The sequence below is a fragment of the Nerophis ophidion genome, linkage group LG03 (genome assembly GCF_033978795.1).
Source record: "Nerophis ophidion isolate RoL-2023_Sa linkage group LG03, RoL_Noph_v1.0, whole genome shotgun sequence".
Taxonomy (NCBI): Eukaryota; Metazoa; Chordata; class Actinopteri; order Syngnathiformes; family Syngnathidae; genus Nerophis; species Nerophis ophidion.
Window position 1 is genome coordinate 75,247,733 of NC_084613.1, and position 19,426 is coordinate 75,267,158.

The following is a 19,426-nucleotide window of genomic DNA, read 5'->3' on the forward strand; positions in this document are numbered from 1 at the left end:
ATTTCTGGTTAGTTTTCACCATTGTTATTGGAAGGTCAAGAACTTTCTCAAATATAATTTTGTACACCAAAAATTCATCAATTCATTATCCATCCATTTCTTCCATTTGTCTCTCAGGGTCGTATTCTTACAAATACACAAATGTTTGCCGGAGGCCATAGCACACAGTTTTCATCCGATCGGAACAGTTTGAATATCAAAACGTTTGGCTCGTGTGTGCTCACCAAAATAAATGTTCAAAAAAAATATCCCAAATTCCAAGAACTTCCGGTTTTCCGGGACATTTTCCGCAGTGAAAATGTATGGGCCATTTTTAAAATTTGTACAATTCTCAAATTTCTCATCCTATACAAATCGTTCCGTTTCAACACCTTCCACACATCTTGTTCAATCAAACTACCATGTTTTTAAAAAAAATTCCAGGAAATCCTGGTTTTCTTAAGCCCTATTTTCACCTCTTGGTGGAAAGTTTTCACAGTCCACATTTTTCAACCAATTCCAACCATTACACCTTTAAAACATTTCTCTTTGTTGGTACAAAAAAATACTATTTTTCTTTTTACACATATTCCCAGTTTTTTTTTTTATTCCAACAATTCCGAAATACCAATTCTAAATTTGAGGTGTTACTACGGCAACATTTATCAATCAATTCGGACAAATCCAAGACCAACCCATTCATATCATTTTGGACAATTGTGCTAAGTCAACATTTTCAAAAATCCAGTTTTCCCAAATTCCAAAATTTCCAAGAAATGGACATAGTCAAAGTTCTACAATGCCAAAAATTCTAAACATTTTGCATAATATTTTACCCTATTTGGACATTCATCCACACACACTATTCATCCTAGATATTGAAGGCAAAACAAGTTTTCTCTTTCCCGAAATTCAAGTTTTCCTGGAATTTTCAGGAATTTCTCCCCATTGACAATAAATGGACAATACACAAACTTGTGCACATCCCACATTTCCCATCCGATTTGAACTGTTCCACCATCCACATACTCTGCTCACCCTGGACATTCATGCCAGCATGTTCCCCGGTTCCAAAAGTTCCCTAATTAACCGCAATTACCAGGAATTGGTCCCCATTGAAAATCAATGGGCAATATACAAACCTCAACATATCCCACATCTCTAATCCGATTTCAACCGTTCCACTATCCACACCCTCCACTCACCCTGTTAGTATGCTTACATACTTGTGAGAATATTAATGATAGTTTTTTTTTTGCAAATTTTGTATGTTGAAATCTAAAAATCATGTTTTGTGATACTCAGTGCTGTCACTCAGGTAAGCGTCAGCTCTTCAACATTTAAACTATTCTAGCAGTCATTCCACATCCCATCAGCATTTGAGTTCAGCTTCAGAATCGGGGCATTCATACCGTAATTGCAAATTATAGTTCTAAATAAATAACAAATAATAGAAAAAAATGCACTTCAATAGATATTGAAAATCTTGAAGTACATTTTTTTCCCCAAGTTGGAAAAAACATGTCAGGGTGGTTTCCATTTTTTCTGTTCCATCTCTTTTCAGTTAATTGGACGCTTGTTTTTATGGCCTTGTCATGCTCACTTGTTTGAAGCTAATATAGTCCCACATTAGACATTTTACTTGAAACCGCAACATCAAGTACAGTATATTTCTCCTCTAATGTAGACTTTTCGTGTGTGACAAATGCGTCTGTCTCCAACATTGTCCACTCCTGTCTTCATCTGATAACAGCAGTGCGCTCCTAAAAGCACACAAAAACTCCACGTATGTAGATGGGAGTGAAATGAAGTGAAACGAAGCGATCAGCTCCGTTTGCTCAGAGGAAACATTTTGAAAGCAAAGTCCATGTTTTCTTGAGCCTAACTGCACATGTGACTCTAACCGGCGCATGTGCGCTCTAACCGGCACATGTGCGCACTAACTGGTGCTGCGGTGTTTTTGTTTCCGGGAAGTAAGCTGTGTTGCCTGAAATGCATTAATAAATGACGGTTTTTGGATAATTAAACATTTAAAGGCCTACTGAAATGAGATTTTCTTATTTAAACGGGGATAGCAGGTCCATTTTATGTGTCATACTTGATCATTTCGCGATATTGCCATATTTTTGGTGAAAGGATTTAGTAGAGAACATGGACAATAAAGTTTGCAACTTTTGGTCGCTAATAAAAAAGCCTTGCCTGTACCGGAAATAGCATACAATGTGCGCGTGACATCACTGGTTGTAGAGCTCCTCACATCCTCACCATCCTCACATTGTTTACAATCATGGCCACCAGCAGCTAGAGCGATTCGGACCAAGAAAGCGACAATTTCCCCATTATTTTGAGCGATGATCAAAGATTTGTGGATGAGGATAGTGAGACTGAAGGACTAGAAGAAAAAAAAGACGAGGGCAGTGGGAGCGATTCAGATGTTATTAGACACATTTACTGGGATAATTCTGGAAAATCCCTTATCTGCTTATTGTGTTGCTAGTGTTTTAGTGAGATTATATAGTCATACCTGAAAGTCGGAGGGGTGTGGTGACTGGCAGTGTCTCTGAGGGAAGCCACGGAGAAGCCAAGAGAGTCGCAGCTGCCTCTTTGACAGCTGCAGGAGGAACGACACGAGCTCCGCTCATGTTTACGGTAAGAGCCGACTTATTACCACAACTTTCTCACCAGAACCTGCCGGTTGACATGTGGTAGAGAACCATGTTCGCTTGACCGCTCTGTTCCATATTAAAGCTTCCCCGTCATCTTTAGGGAATGTAAACAAAGAAACACCGGCTGTGTTTGTTTTGCTGCAGCCGACCGCAATACACCGCTTTTCACCAACATCTTTCTTCTTTGTAGTCTCCATTATTAATTGAAAACATTTCAAAAGATTCAGCAACACAGATGTCCGGAAATCTGTGTAATTATGCGATTAAAGCAGACTACTTTTAGCTTACATTGGGCTGGAAGAACATGTCCGCTACAACCGGTGACGTCACGCGCACGCCTCATCGTACGCGCCATCATTCTGCAACGTTTTCAACAGGATACTTTGCGGTAAATTTAAAATTGCAATTTAGTAAACTCAACTAAATGTGTTGCAATGTTAATATTTCATCATTGATATATAAACTATCAGACTGTGTGGTCGGTAGTAGTGGGTTTCAGTAGGCCTTAAAACAGTATTACCAACTGTCTAGAATTTTACCGCGGTTTATCATAAGAATGTTTACCGTTGCATCCCTAGATCACAAGTCATATTTCTGGTTCTGTGGTTATCATCACACATTTGTGACATGATGGCAACACCCTGAAGGCCAAAGAAAAAGCAAGATAAACTTGAGTTGAACCTTTAGATCCTCACAGTCTGGAAGTCTTATAAGATATGCCAACAAATTCTCAATATTTTACGATTTAAGGACCATTTCAATGCCACTGTGTTTTCATCATGCAGTCGTCATTGCTACTACTTGCTTACACTTCTGCTCTGTGTCCAGGTTGTTGGACCCCCAGGAACGGGCAAGACCGATGTCGCTGTTCAGATCATTTCAAACATCTACCACAACTTTCCCGAGCAAAGGACCCTCATTGTCACGCACTCAAACCAGGTTAGCCCTCAGTGTGCCTCGAATAAAGTTTGCAATCTCATCTTCCCCCACTCCCTTCCCCACCAGGCCCTGAACCAGCTGTTTGAGAAGATCATGGCCCTGGACATTGACGAGCGCCACCTCCTGCGTCTGGGCCACGGAGAAGAGGAGCTGGAGACCGAGAAGGACTTTAGCAGGTGAAGACAGATGGCGATGACAAGCACAGATAAACAAACAAGACACTGCGCATGTGTGGCCTTTATAACTCAGTGAAAGCCAACACATACACTTATTTGTATATATAAATGCTTCCCAGCTGCCCGCATACATAATTAGCCTTCGCCAAACCACTGACAGCACCACCTGATACTCCCATATCTTTATCTCCCTAAGACATCCTCGGCCTCTCAGGGTTTCATCATCAGTGTAAGAGTCCTCCTTCCTCAGAGTGATTAGCCCTTTAGTTACTACACCGGACCTCCGCAGACCACATTGAGAAGCATTTGCCAAACAATATTAAATGTCGTCTCTCCAATCCATTTAATTTAGATCACCTATTAGCTATTAGATTGCACCAACTGGTTGGGTTTATGTGGCGCTTAGAGATCCTTCCAAGTGGTAATCAGCTGATGACTTAATCATACGCATTATTAGCTATTAAAAGTTCAGCAGTCTGAGGGGGCGGTACGGGACCAAAAACTGCTGCTGAAAACTTTTTTTTTTTAGATCTCCTCTGTGATTAAGTCAAACATTTCACACTAACCTTAGTGTTGTATTATTGCACCTGAAATTAAAACATTCCATTATGTTTTTTCAGATGTTGAGTAATATTATCAAAGTAAAACTAACTGTATAACACACTAGACATCTATAATGCAACTCTGAATAATATCATTATTGTGCAAATTTTCTTCTCGCATTACTTGTCAGGACTACTCGCCTGCATATGTTGCTTCAAGTTAGTTGTTTTTTTTTGTGGTGTTAATTGCTCCCCATGTCTTTTCTTTATCACAGGCAAGACATATTGCAAAATGTAAATTGTTAAAATGTTACAGCATAAGAAACACCGAAAGCCCTACCTCACAAAGACAATAGTTCTTATTGGATCTGCTCCGTAATTCACCCTCTACTACACGCAGCTACAATAGCTATGATTGTATATATTCCTAACTTGTCCCCATCGTCTAAAAAACTAAATTAGATGTGATTAGATTTCTGTTCATACTCTCATCTCATTTTTCGTTGACAAAATCATTTTCATTTTGTCATAGTGTTTGTAATCTTATTTTTGTTTTGATTAGTTATGGTCTTGTTTTTAATTAGGTTAAATCAGTGCTTGTCTATTATTTTCTGTTAGGAAGAAGAAAACATTTTGCGCCCCTCCTCCCCCATGCGCGACTGTGAAATGTATTTGTCAATGTAATTGTAAACCTCTATGGATCCAAAACAGTGTAAGTAAGATTTAATATCGAAAATAAAAAAATATATTTTAGAAAAAGTTTTATTGGCATCGAAACAAGTTTTGGCAACAAATATATACAAACATTGAAAAAATATAATATTTTTGCTGGATATTTTTTTGAATCATGACATGTTTTTGATGCCTTATATTCATATTTTTGTACACTTTGGTTGTGTTTGAGTATTTCCAAGGTTTTTATGTTGGCTTTTTTTTTTTTTTTACGGTTTGATTTCTTTGTTTTTTGTTGTTTTGGTTCTTTTTTTTTTTTTTTTTATTGTTTCAAAATAATGACAGTGATTTTACATGGAAAGGTGGATGCCTGTTGGCAGGGCTTACAACATGTTTATCCGGAAGCAGTTGTACTAGGCTTGGGTTTGCAGGTAAAACTCCTTCGACGAAAACTAAAGGACCCGAGGCTTCTAAATCAAGTTTAAAAAAGCTTCAAAATATTAAATTATGCAGCAAAAATAGTTTTTTTACATTTATCTGGCTCCACATCGAGAGGAGCCAGATGTTAAAATGTGAAAGTCACCCATTCCTACCCTGTACATATTTCATAATACATTATATCTGATTTATACTATATATGCATTTGATCGCATCCATTTCGATGTTTTTACTTGCTTATACTTAAGTTTGAAAACATTTTTGTAATTTATTCGCTTAAACCGTGCAGTATAAGTCCAGCCTAAGTCACACTTCACTGCGCCAATCAATTAAGAAGAAAAGTGTTGTGTAAACTGTATACGCAATGACATAAATGTCATGTATTGTAAAGGTTAAACGAGGACAGCGGACTGTACCAAATGTTTAACTCTTCTCAGACAAACTGATTTTACGTGAATGGATTGGGATCATCTTCAGCAAGCGCTGTGCTTTTTGCATTAGTCACCATTTACTGAAGCAATACAGTCAGTGTAATACAATAGTAATGTCCTTTTTAAACCTCTGGCATACATTAGGCCCTTTTGATTAATTATTCATGAAGCACTTTTACAACACTGACACGATGACTAAGTGGGATTGATAGGTAATTACACGAGAGAAAATAAAATAAATGAACGAATATAAAGGCATTTAAAATGTTCCAATAAAAGATGTGTGGCTGCTGTTTCTGAAACTAATTGTGTTGGAGTGATCTGTGATGCCTTTAAAGCATTCGTGACTCAGTCTTTATGATACGGATGCACAAGTATGGCAAAATACAATGAATTTTGAAAGTAATTACAGCGCTTCACTTCTTTCACATTTTGTAATCTTACAGCCTTATTCCAAAATGGAAGTAAAAATTATAAATAAATATAAAATAACATATACATTAGTATTTACAGCCTTTGCTCAATCCTTTTTTGACGCACCTTTGGCAGCAATTACAGCCTCAAGTCTTTTTGAATACAATGCCACAAGCTTGGCACACCTATCTTTGGGCAGTTTCGCCCATTTGTCTTTGCCCATTCCTCTTTGCAGCACTTCTCAAGCTCCATCAGATAGGATGGGAAGCATTTGGCTTTCATCCAGGATGTCTCTGTATATTGCTACATTCATCTTTCCCTCTATCCTGACTAATCTCCAAGTTCCTGCCGCTGAAAAACATCTCCACAGCATGATGCTGCCACCACCATGCTTCACTGTAGGATTGTATTGACCTCAATCAATCAATCAATGTTTATTTATATAGCCCTAAATCACAAATGTCTCAAAGGACTGTACAAACCACTACGACTACGACATCCTCGGAAGAACCCGCATAAGGGCAAGGAAAACTCACACCCAGTGGGCAAGGAGAATTCACACCCAGTGGGACGCCAGTGACAATGATGACTATCAGAACCTTGGAGAGGACCTGAAATGTGGGCAACCCCCCCGCCCCCCTAGGGGACCGAAAGCAATGGATGTCGAGCGGGTCTAACATGATACTGTGAAAGTTCAATCCATAGTGGCTCCAACACAGCCGCGAGAGTTCAGTTCAAAGCGGATCCAAGACAGCAGCGAGAGTCCTGTCCACAGGAAACCATCCCAAGCGCAGTCGGATTAGCAGCGTAGAGATGTCCCCAACCGATACACAGGCGAGCGGTCCATCTTGGGTTCCGACGAGCGGTCCATCTTGGGTTCCGACGAGCGGTCCATCCTGGGTCCCGACTCTGGACATCCAGTACTTCATCCATGGTCATCGGACCGGACCCCCTTCACAAGGGAGGGGGGGACAGAGAAGAAAAAGAAAAGAAGCGGCAGATCAACTGGTCTAAAAAGGAAGTCTATTTAAAGGCTAGAGTATACAAATGAGTTTTAAGGTGAGACTTAAATGCTTCTGACTTAAAGGCTTCTACTGAGGGAATAACCAGGTAGACCTGGTGATTAGCGGTGTCTGGTTTCCTCCAAACGTAATGTTTGGCATTCACGCCAAAGAGTTACATCTTTGTGTCATCTGACCAGTGAATTTTGTCATGGTCTGAGAGTCTTTCAGGTTGATGTCCTTCTGGAAGGTCATCCTCTCTGCACAGAGGAATGCTGTAGCTCTGACAGATTGAGCATTGGTTTCTTGGTCACCTCCCTGACTAGACTAAGATGAATGCAGTAATGTACAGAGACATCCTGGATGAAAACCCACGCTTCCCATCCAATATGATGGAGCTTGAGAGGTGCTGCAAATTGGAAAAGGAAAAGAGGAATGGGCGAAACTCCCCAAAGATAGTTGTGGCAAGCATGTAACACCGTATTCAAAAATACTTGAGACTGTAATTGCTGCCAAAGGTGCATCAACAAAGGGGCGGCATGGCGTAGTGGGTAGAGCGGCCGTGCCAGAAACCTGAGGGTTGCAGGTTCGCTTCCCACCTATTGACATCTAAGTCGCTGCCGTTGTGTCCTTGGGCAGGACACTTCACCCTTTGCCCCCGGTGCCGCTCACACTGGTGAATGAATGATGAATGAATGATAGGTGGTGGTCGGAGGGGCCGTAGGCGCGAACTGGCAGTCACGCTTCCGTCAGTCTACGCCAGGGCAGCTGTGGCTACAAATGTAGCTTACCACCACCAGGTGTGAATGAATGTTGAGTCCCACTTCTCTGTAAGCGCTTTGAGTATCTAACAATAGAAAAGCGTGATATAAATCTAATCCATTATTATTATTATTATTATTATAAGTATTGAGCAAAGGCTTTGGATAGTTATTTACATGTGATTTTTATTTTTTTTTTTGCTTAAAAATTTGCAGAATAAAAAAAAAAATTCTTATTATGGGGTAATGTGTGTAGAATTCCGAAAACTAATTTACAGAAAACAAAGAGCAAGACGTTCCACCTCCCGTGCGAAAAACAAACGCATAAAATGACTTAATACATTAAATGACGAGCAAAACATCTACAAACACAACAACCAACCTCTAAATCATTAAAACCGACTCCAAAACACATAAAATGACTCCGAAGAGATGTACAGTGACATCTAAAACGTAAATTACTCCTAGAACACATAACAAGACTCCTAAAACTCATAATAAGACTCCTAAAACACATTAAGACTCCTAAAACACGTAAAAAACTCATAAAACACGGAAAAATACTCATAAAAACATGTAAAAAGACTCCTAAAACAAATTTAAAAACAGATCCAAAAACACGTAAAAAAAATCATAAAACACGTAAAGATACTCCTAAAAACATTTAAAAAGACTCCTAAAACTGTAATTGCTGCCAAAGGTGCATCAACAAAGTATTGAGCAAAGGCTTTGGATAGTTATTTACATGTGATTTTTATTTTTATTTTATTTTTTATTTTTTTATTGCTTAAAAATTTGCAGAATTAAAAAAAACATTCTTAATATAGGGTAATGTGTGTAGAATTCCGAAAAATAAATGAATGTATTCTATTTTGAAATAAAGTTCCAGCATAACAAAATGTGGAAAAAGGGCAGCTCTGTGAATACTTTCCGGGTGCGCTGTACGTCTGGCTGGTTAATTTTGGGGACTCGAACTTAACAAAAACAGTCAGAGCTTGTTTTTAAGCACCAATATTTCATGACCCAGAAGCCTTTTTAAGGAGTGTTTAAATATAGATAGGCCAGTGTCATTGAATATTAACACTTTTACACTGCTGCTATTTAAGTGTCCCTTATAGGCGACATTAATTACCGCCTTATCCATCTGCAGCGCCGAGCAATTTGCTCCCTATGGCTTTCTAGCTGTACTTCAGATGAGAAAGGGGAGGAGGGTTCTACATTTCTGCTTTCGTGTACGCCGATCAGGATGAGCTTACGACTACTAGTGAATGAATAGAAGCCTAATAGTAACCAGGCCCGGCAGTCTGTTCCTTGTGTTTAAATTATGCAGCCAACATGAGAAGAGAAGAGGTCTAGCTAGCAGCGTTTATGAGTTGTAACATGCGAGGAGCGCCGCCAAGCTCCTTCCACCCCAGTGACAGCAAGTAGTTTTAATTAACGTTTTGTGCCACATGAAAAACGGAAGGCTCTGAATGTTTAACAAATTAGATGCTGCCTCCGTGAATGGCGTGATGTATTTTCTGCAGTTTTTAATTAGATTTTCGGTGCCTTAATGTCTAAATTTAGTTGTGGGCAGTGTGTTTCCACCCAAAGTGGGGGGCAATAATAACCTACATAAAGAGTAATCACCTATGACCTCATTGTGAGAGCAGCTGCATCAAAAGTGAGTCTTCCTAGTCAGCTAAGTCATGCGCCAGAAGTCATAGTATTGCGGGAATTGAAAAATATTATGATACAAAAGTCAAAATGAATTGGAACTATAGCATTAAAGCATGATACATTTTTCAAAAAATAAGTCAATATATTATGAGAGAGAAAATATTTTAAGTTTGAATGAAATTTACATTAACAAGACTACAGTGGTGCCTCTGGTTACGAGTTTTAATTGGTTCTGTGATGCAGATTCTATCTTAAAAAACTTGTATTGTGAAACAGCGTTGCATATTGAAATAATTAATATGTATGTAATCGGTGCTCTTGTGTGGGGTACAGCAATTCTAACAATTAACATTCCTTTAGAAAGAAAACTAAATTTTTGGATATTGAATATTGTATTTCCTTAGCGCTGCTTCTCCGTGAAACACACCATCAGCAGCTTCTCAATATTTTCATGGATACATTTCCGACTATTATATATTATTTTAACGGCATTATCGACAAAAATATTCTTCCTGATTACAGCAACACAATTAGGACAAATTATGATGAATGCATACCTGCAAATGAGACTAAGAGGTCTATGAAACACATTTTAGTACATAACATTATCATTATCAGTTCAGTGTTGAATGTAAAAACAGAGAAATGTTATTATTAAACTAATTAACGTTTATTACAAAATTAAAACACAAAAAGGTACGGATTATTAGGTACTGGGAATTGGTACTGTATCAGTTCAAATGTGAAAGATACCCGTCTCTTCTCAAGACAATCTTTTGTGATAAATAAGTTAATGTATTTATTTTTTTTAAGTCATTTTTGGAGCAGATAATATGAAGGCGGGGAGCAGAAAAACTATATTACATGAGTGAAATACATTTTTTTACAGAGCGTGGCTATAAGACAAGAAAAGGGGATATTCTACTGTACTATTGCGGCAATAATTTTACAGTTTTATGAGAATAATTTAAAAGAGAATGAAAAAAGGTAGTGCTCTATTCTTGTAATGGTTTTACTACTGTAAATCCTGTAATTTAGTAACATTTTTATCATCTCAATTAGTGCTGTCGAAAGATTTTGCATTTTTTAAATTAAGTTAGAATAATCACACGTTTCAGTTTGGAAAATCATGATTAATCACAAGTTATTATTTGCATAATTTTAATAAATAAAAAGCAGTATTTGGACACAATTACATTTCGTCAAAAAGTTATAGATGTTTTATTTGAATGCAAGTAATTTATTTGCTCAAAACTTGGTAACATGTCCTATCTGGGTGTATTTTGGGGTTTGATTAGCCATTTTGAAAACCATATCACAATATAAGTGTTTTAAGAAAAAGGGATATTGTATTGTAATATTGCGGCAATAACTTTACAGATGGGTCATATTTTTTATGACCCATCTAAAATTAGAATCAGGAGAAAATATATTAAATGTGAACATTTGTACTTAAAATGTGACCGTCCTCTGATTGTAATCCCCTTGGCTATTAAGGCAAAAAGGAAAGGAAATATCAACACAACCATGGAAAACACAAAATCAATGTAAGCAAACGTCTAAAGGCACATTAAACACTTAAAATAACCTGTTAAAATAAAGGAATACATAAGAAATGCTTTATAAAGTGTAACAAAATGTGAAAATTTAAACATGGAGAAACATGAGAAATATTTTCTGCAAGTTTAGTGCCAGGAAGTTACAGCTGTTGCTCTTCAGGGTAAGCGTGGCTAAGATGGTGTGATATTACCGGTCTTTGTGGGAATGACCGCCATGCATAATTTACTGACCACATTGCTGTGACTATGGTCCGTTTTTAAAAAAATTTAAACAAAAATTGTCAAACTGTTGGATTGTTCCTGTTTTAGCCACAATTTATTCGCTCTCTGCCGCACTCATTTGTAGTCTCTCTTCTCACTCCATGCAAAGAATCAACTAGGAGACGACAAGATGGCGCAACCAAACTTGATCGTTGATACTGTTACCTGATTGGAAGTGAGTGTGTCATTCACTGATCAGTGATCACTTCCTGAGTTGCTTGGTTACCAGAGAGCGAGTGCTATTGTTCAAGCAACCGTGTTTTGCAACTTTTGGTTTCTTCCAACTGGGAAGAAGGACAAAAAAATTGAACGTTATATCGAACAGAATTTTTTTCATTGATATAGAAACGTGTATTGCAATATATATATTATTATTTTACCGCCCTGTCAGCACACCAGTCAGTCACCTCACTCATCTTTTCACTTGGGGCGGTATAGCTCGGTTGGTAGAGTGGCCGTGCCAGCAACATGAGGGTTCCAGGTTCGATCCCAGCTTCTGCCATCCTAGTCACTGCCGTTGTATCCTTGGGCAAGACACTTTACCCACCTGCTCCCAGTTCCACTCACAATGGTTTAAATGTAACTTAGATATTGGGTTTCAGTATGTAAAGCGCTTTGAGTCACTAGAGAAAAGCTCTATATAAATATAATTCACTTCAATTCACTTTAATTGCAATGCATTGACCCAATCACTGACCGTATAACAACCCACGCACCTTTTCAGGTAACCAATCTGCAGTTAAGGTAAAGAAACTTGTCGCTTAATCGCGCATAAATTGTGCTATTAATCTTCAATTAATTGCAAGTTTTCGCTGTGGCTTGTGGCTTGTGCAGCCCTTTGAGACACCTGTGATTTAAGGTTATTTAAGTAATTATTGATTGATTGATTGAAGTTAACTCGTTATTTTTGACAGCCCTAATCTTAAGCATTGTGTGATCGGTACTATGAATTAGTATAAGGCTTTTATCTAAGACTGTTGATGGAGTGCATTGTGCTTATCCACCTTAAAGGTACGGCAGAGTCAACTACGTCCTCGCTCGGAGACTGGAGCTTCTCAGAGAGGTGGGAAGATTACAGGAGAGCTTGGGGGTCCCTGGCGACGTTTCCTACACCTGTGAGACTGCTGGACACTTCTACCTATACCAGGTACAGTGTAGCCTTGAAATCTCCTGTACGCTTGCAATGATTGTTTATCTCTACGAGTTCACTGTATAATCTATGGAGCATGTGGTCTCGGGCAATCTTGGTTTGTCCTTTTACTTTTATTTTCTGTACTACGATATTCATTACCAAATGAAAAATCTGTCCCATAATTGAGGCTTAATACGTTACTGAAGTGTTTATGCCACAGGCTTTTTGCTGTGCTCAAGAGACACCGCAAATAACCACACAAGAGACGGTGTCGGGCTGTTAATTCCTGACATCTAATTATCACCAACCTCTTGGGTTGTTAGGGAGATGCCTTCACTGTTATTTTGCTGCTAGAAAAGCTGTTAAACAGACTTCAAACAAATGTTGCTGTACTTATATAGTTTAAAATCAAACATTGACTTTTCCTTTGGAAACAGTCTTAAGAGGAAGTGGTTGCTCCTATCTGTTGAGAAGACATAGTAAAAAAGAAGAATACTTATAAGCTGATGTGTTTTATCTTTATTATTTTCCAATGGACGCATACTATAATAAGACTTAATCCTCAAACTAACTTTGTCAAAGTTGCTTCAGACTGAGGTTATTTATAGACCAAGGCTGCCTGCTGGTTTGTTGAAGCCGCTTTATTAGGTTCACAGCTGGAGCCCTTCCCCAGGAGCGCTCCTATCTACTCTCATTTGTCTTGTGTGAAAAAAGTTAAAGGCATATCTGATGTAGCATTTAGGCTGTGTAGACACTTGTAGGTCCTGACTAATAGTACATAATCGTTATGGACTATATGGGGAAGGAAATAATTAACATAACGATATATATTTACAATATTTTTCTGTGTTATGTGCTGTTAACTTCATCAACACGATGATCTCACAGGCTGTCCATTTTCCAGCTTACTTTCATATCCATGATAGAAGCGGGGAGGCGTATTTACTTCCCCTCACGCAGTCCTTGGTGAAAGCAATTTATACAGCAGGATGTCGTGTTGCTGTGTGCATCCAGAGTTGCTTCAATATTCAGTTTCGTTGGGTTCTGTATAAAAGGCACAGGCATATAAATTCAGAACCTAGGTTTCCCATTCGTATAATTTATCATGACGCTCCGCCGCGGCAAAGTAAAAGCCGCCACACTTTAAAAATGAGGGTTTTTACGGAAAAACTAAGTTATATATTTGAGAGGGACAAGCAGTAGAAAATGGATGGATGGATATTTGATGAATGGATGTACTGTTTATATAGCCTACTATCTACGCTCTGTTGACTAGTGATGCACTGAAAATTTGGCCAATGAAAAAATTTGGCCGATGTTGACTTAAAGTAGCCCTTAGACCAGGGGTAGAGAACCTGTGGCTCTTTTGATGACTGCATCCGGCTCTCAGATAAATCTTAGCTTACATTGCTTAAAACGATAAGTAATGAATAATTCCGTTGGTAATCACAGTTTTGATTGATTGATTGAAACTTTTATTAGTAGATTGCACAGTACAGTACATATTCCGTACAATTGACCACTAAATGGTAACACCCAAATAAGTTTTTCAACTTGTTTAAGTCGGGGTCCACGTAAATCAATTCTTGGTACGTCTTAAAAACAACGTTGAAATTATAAAACATTCTCATGCATTTTGATCTATCCATCCGTTTGTACCCCACCAGTTCAAGAATCTGCATTTAGAAGTATTTTATTTATTATTGGTTAGCTTCAGAATAACAATGTTATTAAAAAGAATAAGAGACTTATTATACTCTAAAACTGTTGGTCTTACTTAAAAATGCACGCATTTAGTTATATTCAGTGTTAAAAAATATTATATGGCTCTCACAGAAATACATTTTAAAATATTTGGCTTTCATGGCTCTCTCAGCCTAAAAGGTTCCCGACCCCTGCCTTAGACCGTTGTAAGACTCACAGAAACAGCACTGCCGAAACACGGTGTTGTGATGATGTTAGCAAGACGCCCGCGATTGTCTGGAGCGAAGACAGCATGTCTGCGATGTGGACGTACTTAAATATATCTGATATATACCCGCAGACAGGGATCTACAAAATTTGCAATGGGCAAATACTAAGAGGACAATGAGAGAGCAGTCTTTCAAGAAGAAAAATTGCCACAAGTATATCAGCATCTGTATTTTTAAGGAGGGAACTTAGCTTTTTTGGAATTGTGCCCATTAGTCACAATCCTTGTGCGAGATGAGAACACACGTTTTACTCTTTTCTGTGTGTTCTAAATAATGAAAAACTGCTAGCAAAAGGCGGCTAAAAATGCAAGTAATGGGGATTGACCTATTCCACCCATAAAACCCTAAAACAATGACAACATAACTCCATTTAAAGGATTTGACCTGCATATTACCCAAGCTATAGCGACAGTGGTATTGTAACGCAGAGGAACTACTTTTCTGGTGTAGTAACAGCGCCTTACTCACAGAGACGCTCGGACTGCTTTTCCAGCCGCTAGCAACAGGTAATGTATCTCCGAAGCTGCTTCTGCTGCTACTATTAATCCCCTCTGAGTTTATAAAAGTGAATGTTAGATTATAAATCATGTTTCTCACCTGTACAGTAGAAGGTTGTCGCTATAAGCCGAGAAGTTGGGTCAACTTAAAATTCCACACATTAACAACTAAACTCTGGTAGTAAATCAGTGGATACAAGCTTTTAATTTGGACCCATAGACATTGCTCAGAAGACTAAGAAAGCTGATAGTTTTTTCTCAGTATTTTTTACCTGAAGACTATACTATTGCTGAAGTCTTGCGCTGAAAGATAAAACCATGGCATCAGTTGGCATCTCATTGAAAGCGAACATGATAACTGACTGTTTTGGTATGTTATTGAATAAATGTATTGCACTAGTGCTAAATGCTAACGCTAGGACAATGGTTTAGTGCAGGGGTCACCAAACTTTTTGACTCGGGCCATATTGGGTTCAAAAATTATATATATATATATATATATATATATATATATATATATAATATATTCATATTCCAAGCGCAATGTCACTTTGTCGATGGGAAAATGCATTTTAGAGACAATATGACTTGCCTGAGCGGCTATGAAACACCAAGAGTAAGAAGCGGTAGAAAATGTATTACAAAGGACAGATTTAAAAAAATAACACAAAAAAAAAATATATATATATATACATATATATATATATATATATATATATATATATATATATATATATATATATATATATATATATATATATATATATATACAGTATATATACTGTATTTTTTTTTTTTTACTTGGGGCTTACCGCGGGCCGTAATTTGGGGACCCATGGCTTAGTGTTTCACTATAGTTTGATCTCCTAAGCACCAAGCTTCTAAAACTTTGCGCATCTTCCATATATTCAAGCTTGTCGTTGCCTCTTACAAAGTCTGCCATGATTAGTGGTACATAACTTGTTCTCAATGCTGTTTTTATTGTTTGCAAAAGTAGTGATCGTTGCTACGCGCTCTGTGAAACCAGTGCGTTCCTGGTAGGCTTAATTTGACCAATACTGTAAATATTACATGTTATGGTGTATGTGTATGTTACTACATTATATACATGCTTACAGTTTGTTATATAGTCTTTGATGTTGCAATTTTTGCCCTATTTCAGCAGCTATGGGACAAGTGGTTAGCATGTTGGTCCCATGGTCAAGAGATCGATGGCTAATTCAAGCATCTCCGTGTGGAATTCTGCTTGTTATCCCCATGTGTGCGTGGAATTCCTCCCGGATACTTCGGCTTCATTCTACATATCAAAACCATGCATGTTAGCTTATTTTTCTGAATAGCCCAATAGAATAGAATAATATGAATCATGAATTACCGTGAATTGATTTACATGGAACCCGACTTAAATAAGTTGAAAAACTTATTCGGGTGTTACCATATAGTGGTCAATTGTACGGAATATTTACTGAACTGTGGAATCTACTTGTAAAAGTTTCAATCAATCAATAAATATTTTGTCATTGTACAACAAAATTGCAAGCAAACTCATTGAGTGCAAATTCATAATTTATTTGTCTGAATTGTCGAAAGTGTGAACGGGAGTGTGAATGGTTGTTGCTCTGCGATTGTCTAGATCAGGGGTGGGCATTACGTCGATCGCGATCGACTGGTCGATCTCGGAGGGTGTGTCAGTCGATCTCAAACCAGGCATTAAAAAATAGACATAAAAATGAGCAATCATCAATCATACCAAGACTTCACTTTCGTCAGTTGTTTGACATTCTCGGCACCCGAGGATCTTGTGAGATGACGCTGGCTGCTGCAAGCTCATATTTAAGAAAAAAATCACTAACAGGGCGGACGCAGAGAAACACATTTTATTTCTAGAGACTCCGTACCTACTGTCAAAACTCTAAAGACCGACTGCACAGTTCCTGTCTTCACCATAAAATACCTGTTTCATCCTGCCTGTGCTAACAAAATAAGAGTCTCAGAAAGCTAGCGCGCACAAGCTAGCAAGCTACGGCGTTTGATGCCAATGTATTTCTCCCCCGCCCTCAGCGACCGCTTTCTCACTTGCTTGCCCACCCGCACTCTCACTGACGTCACTCACCTGCTGCCAGACATTAAAGGGCCACACACATATGCTACTCTCATAACAAAGTGTTTAAAAACGAGTATGCAAGTTGGACAAATGAGATGCCAAATCCAACCACTTTCATGTGGTATTGGACAGAAAGGAGGACTTTTTTTTTCCTCCATTTGAAAATGCGGACGTTATCAGCACCACTGTCTAATTCCAATCAGTGCAAGTCATCAGAATCAAATACACCAACTTATATTCTTGTCTTCATGAAAGAAAGGAATCTATGTGTGTTAAACATGCTTGTATTATCATTAAACACCATTAAATTGTTAACAGAAATGTCTCTTTCATAAATAAATAAATATAAATTATAAATAGGAATGAGGTAGATCTCCTCGACTTGGTCAATTGAAAAGTAGCTCACCTGCAGAAAAAGTGTGAGCGCCCCTGATCTAGATAATCTTTGCCTTTATACATCAAAGTGATGGATTGGAAAATAAAGAAGATGTGATTAAAGTGCCGACCTGTGTCAAAAAGTTTATATTTACAATTGTGTAATTTTGAAATGGGGTTGCTTTGCATAAAGTGTCTGCCATTCTTTATCTCTTGTGTAAAACACACACTGATAGTTTAAAAGTTTAAAGCTGAATACTTCTTGACCTAGCAGGCCTGACTCTTAAGGTCCGCTGTGTGCCCTCCACCGCAGGTGATATCTCGCTGGGAGGAGTACATGAGCAAAGTCAAGCCCAAACAGGGCAAGGGCGTGGAGGTGGAAACTGTGGCCGCACTCTTCCCCTTCTCCAAGTACTTCTCCAATGCCCCCCAGCCGGTGTTCAAGGGCCGCTCCTACGAGGAGGACATGGACATCGCAGAGGGCTGCTACTGCCACATCAAGAAAATTTTTACCCAGCTAGAGGTAAGAAGGTCATTCACGTAAACACAAATATGCTGCTGCTCACCGTTTTAATTATAGAACACAAGTAATTACAGTTCAGCTCATTCATACGACCACAGCAACAAATAGCAAATATAAAGGTATAATCCACACTGACAGGTTGATGCATGGTAGGTTCTCATTGACTGGTCAGCGATATAAATCATATAGGTTTCATCACCGAAGTATATTGACTTTTTGGAAGGCCTTTGCGTATTTTCTCCTGGTAATGCATTTCCAATTATGCGTGTCACAGTTGTGACATTGATCATTTAAAGGAAAATATGTTCTACAGAAAAAAAACAAATGCTAATGAATTTAAAATGTACATTTTGAAACTTAAAAAATGGTTTTCTCCCGATTAATAGAGCCTGAATAAAAACATGGAAACAATCTAAAGACTGTACAAAAAAATAACATCAAATGTATTTTTTTAGAAGTGCTCAAAAAAATGTATTACCATCTAAATTGCAATTTTTATTTATTCTGATTCCAAATTGATTCATAATGTTCACAAATCCTATGGTTTTTTTTGTGTTTTTTTAAAGAATAAAATAAAATAACTTTTTCAGGCTGAGGCTGCACGATTAATCAAACTTTAATCGGGATTACGATTTTGGCAGCTACGATTAAATGAGGGTGATCGTCTGCGATATTAACATTTAAAAAACAGGCTCCCCTGCATTTCAAACCAAGCACGTTGACGACCAACAGTCAGCCAACCACCAAGGAGCGACCAAGACACAGTGGACTCGTGTGAGAGCAAGTAAGAGTGAGTGACAACAAATGTTGGAGGTAGCCAGTGAATATTAGAAAAAATAAATGCATTATTATGCACATTGGTGCCCTCCCTTCCCGCATAGTTACCCACAGGGTACCATAAGGCACACATTTTAACCACGGAACACGACCACATGCCTAGCCGTTCTCGAGGCACTTCCGGTTGTTTGGAAAAAAACAAAACAAGAACAATTTTTCTGTGATACTTTATTCATTGCATATTTGCAGAACTGTAGTGTTAATAGTATCTGATCAAAACTGCCAGTTAGCATTTTATTAAAAGAAGGAGCAAAATAGCATTTAGAATTAAAAAAAAATTAAAAAATCCAGCTGCCTATAAGTTTTCAGAGATTTGCATGTTGACGCCTTATCAAAAGTCTTGTTCAGTGCTCCTTTCTTCTCTTTCACACTTTTTCCCCGCACTGGTGTTAAAACTCCTTGTTGAACACGTTGAGTAATCCTATGGAGATAACAATAACATACAAGATTTATGGCAACACCAGGGAGGTCTGAGAAAAAGCAATAA

The 19,426-nt window shown here is 38.1% G+C and overlaps 1 protein-coding gene across 2 annotated transcripts in view; it reads left to right on the plus strand.

The window, feature by feature from the left end:
• Positions 1-19,426, plus strand: part of aqr (aquarius intron-binding spliceosomal factor) — a 108,194-nt gene that overhangs the window by 43,436 nt on the left and 45,332 nt on the right. For both annotated transcript variants that reach the window (XM_061896058.1, XM_061896059.1), the window contains exons 24-27: positions 3,474-3,584; positions 3,651-3,760; positions 12,510-12,645; positions 17,893-18,102. In XM_061896058.1, the coding sequence (XP_061752042.1) occupies positions 3,474-3,584; positions 3,651-3,760; positions 12,510-12,645; positions 17,893-18,102 (567 nt within the window). The remainder of the gene's footprint in view (positions 1-3,473; positions 3,585-3,650; positions 3,761-12,509; positions 12,646-17,892; positions 18,103-19,426) is intronic.